This window comes from Pundamilia nyererei, unplaced genomic scaffold (genome assembly GCF_000239375.1).
Source record: "Pundamilia nyererei isolate P.nyererei 1_Seehausen unplaced genomic scaffold, PunNye1.0 scaffold00243, whole genome shotgun sequence".
Taxonomy (NCBI): Eukaryota; Metazoa; Chordata; class Actinopteri; order Cichliformes; family Cichlidae; genus Pundamilia; species Pundamilia nyererei.
Genome location: NW_005187644.1, coordinates 143,582 through 144,667, shown reverse-complemented (window position 1 = coordinate 144,667; position 1,086 = coordinate 143,582). Strand labels below are relative to the sequence as shown.

General features: G+C 42.2%; 1 protein-coding gene across 1 annotated transcript in view; it reads right to left on the bottom strand.

Annotated features, from left to right (window-relative positions):
- The window catches only part of LOC102197077 (protocadherin Fat 3-like), a 206,721-nt gene that overhangs the window by 65,881 nt on the left and 139,754 nt on the right, over window positions 1-1,086 (bottom strand). The window contains exon 12 of the mRNA XM_013914977.1: window positions 86-282. Coding sequence (XP_013770431.1) covers window positions 86-282 — 197 coding nt within the window. The remainder of the gene's footprint in view (window positions 1-85; window positions 283-1,086) is intronic.

Sequence of the window (1,086 nt, the reverse complement as noted above, 5' to 3'; positions counted from 1 at the left end):
CACGCACGCACACACACACAACTAGTTATGCCAAATCAGTTACGTAGAAAAACAAAACAAAACAATACACAACTTTATTTCTCACCTTGTCACAGATTGGGCTGTTGTCATTGGTGTCTACCACTGTCACTTCTACTGTTGCTTGGGAAACAAACAATCCATCACTAGCTGTGACGTTGATGTTGTATAGGTTGCATTCTTCCCTGTCGAGTGGGCCCTTTACATACATCTTCCACTCACCCTGGACCAGACCCAGGGCAAATACACCACGATAGTTCCCACCTGGGCGGCACACACAATTAAATACAGGATCAGTCAAGAAATTAGTTAAGTATGGCTGTGAATCCATTTGTAAAATCTGAAGTGCAGTAAGGTCATTTTTAGTTTTCACTGTGGCTGAAGGCAAAGTTCAAAGTCAAAACCTGTATATTCTAAGTCAAGTTCAAATTTTAAACTATATTTAAAGTTCAAAATGGGCATAAACATCACCATTCTTAATTTCATTTGAAATGTTTTGACACAGAGTAAAGTCAATTAAATATTTTTTTAAAAATTGTCATTAGTGTTATCCATACAGTAATTTGTCATTTCTGTGCAAAATAATGAGCATGTTGCTGTGGCAGGGTGTGTTTTGTGGCTCAGCTACAGGGGAGGGGCAGAGCAGTGGGTTCAGGGGACAGTGATGTGGAAGGCTGCCTGGCACAGCTGAGATCCATCATGCTAACCATGCCTTCCCTATTTCAGTAGCTGCTGAGGCCCAGAAGAGGTATGTGAGGTTTGGAGTGGAGAACAGTGGGCTGGAGCCCACTGGAAAGTGTACAGTCACAGAAGTATATACATATGTGAGAGTAAAATAAAAATCAGTTTGCCAAATAAACCTGTGGAATAGGGCTGGGTATCGTCACAGAATCGATTCAATTCCGATTCAAAATTCAATTCAATTCCGATTCCACAGGGGTGTGTACTGAGCCCTTTTCTGTACTCACTCGACACCTACGACTGCACAGCCACTAACAGCTCCAACATCATTGTGAAGTTTGCGGACGACACTACAGTGGTGGGTCTTATCACCAACGGTGATGAGAC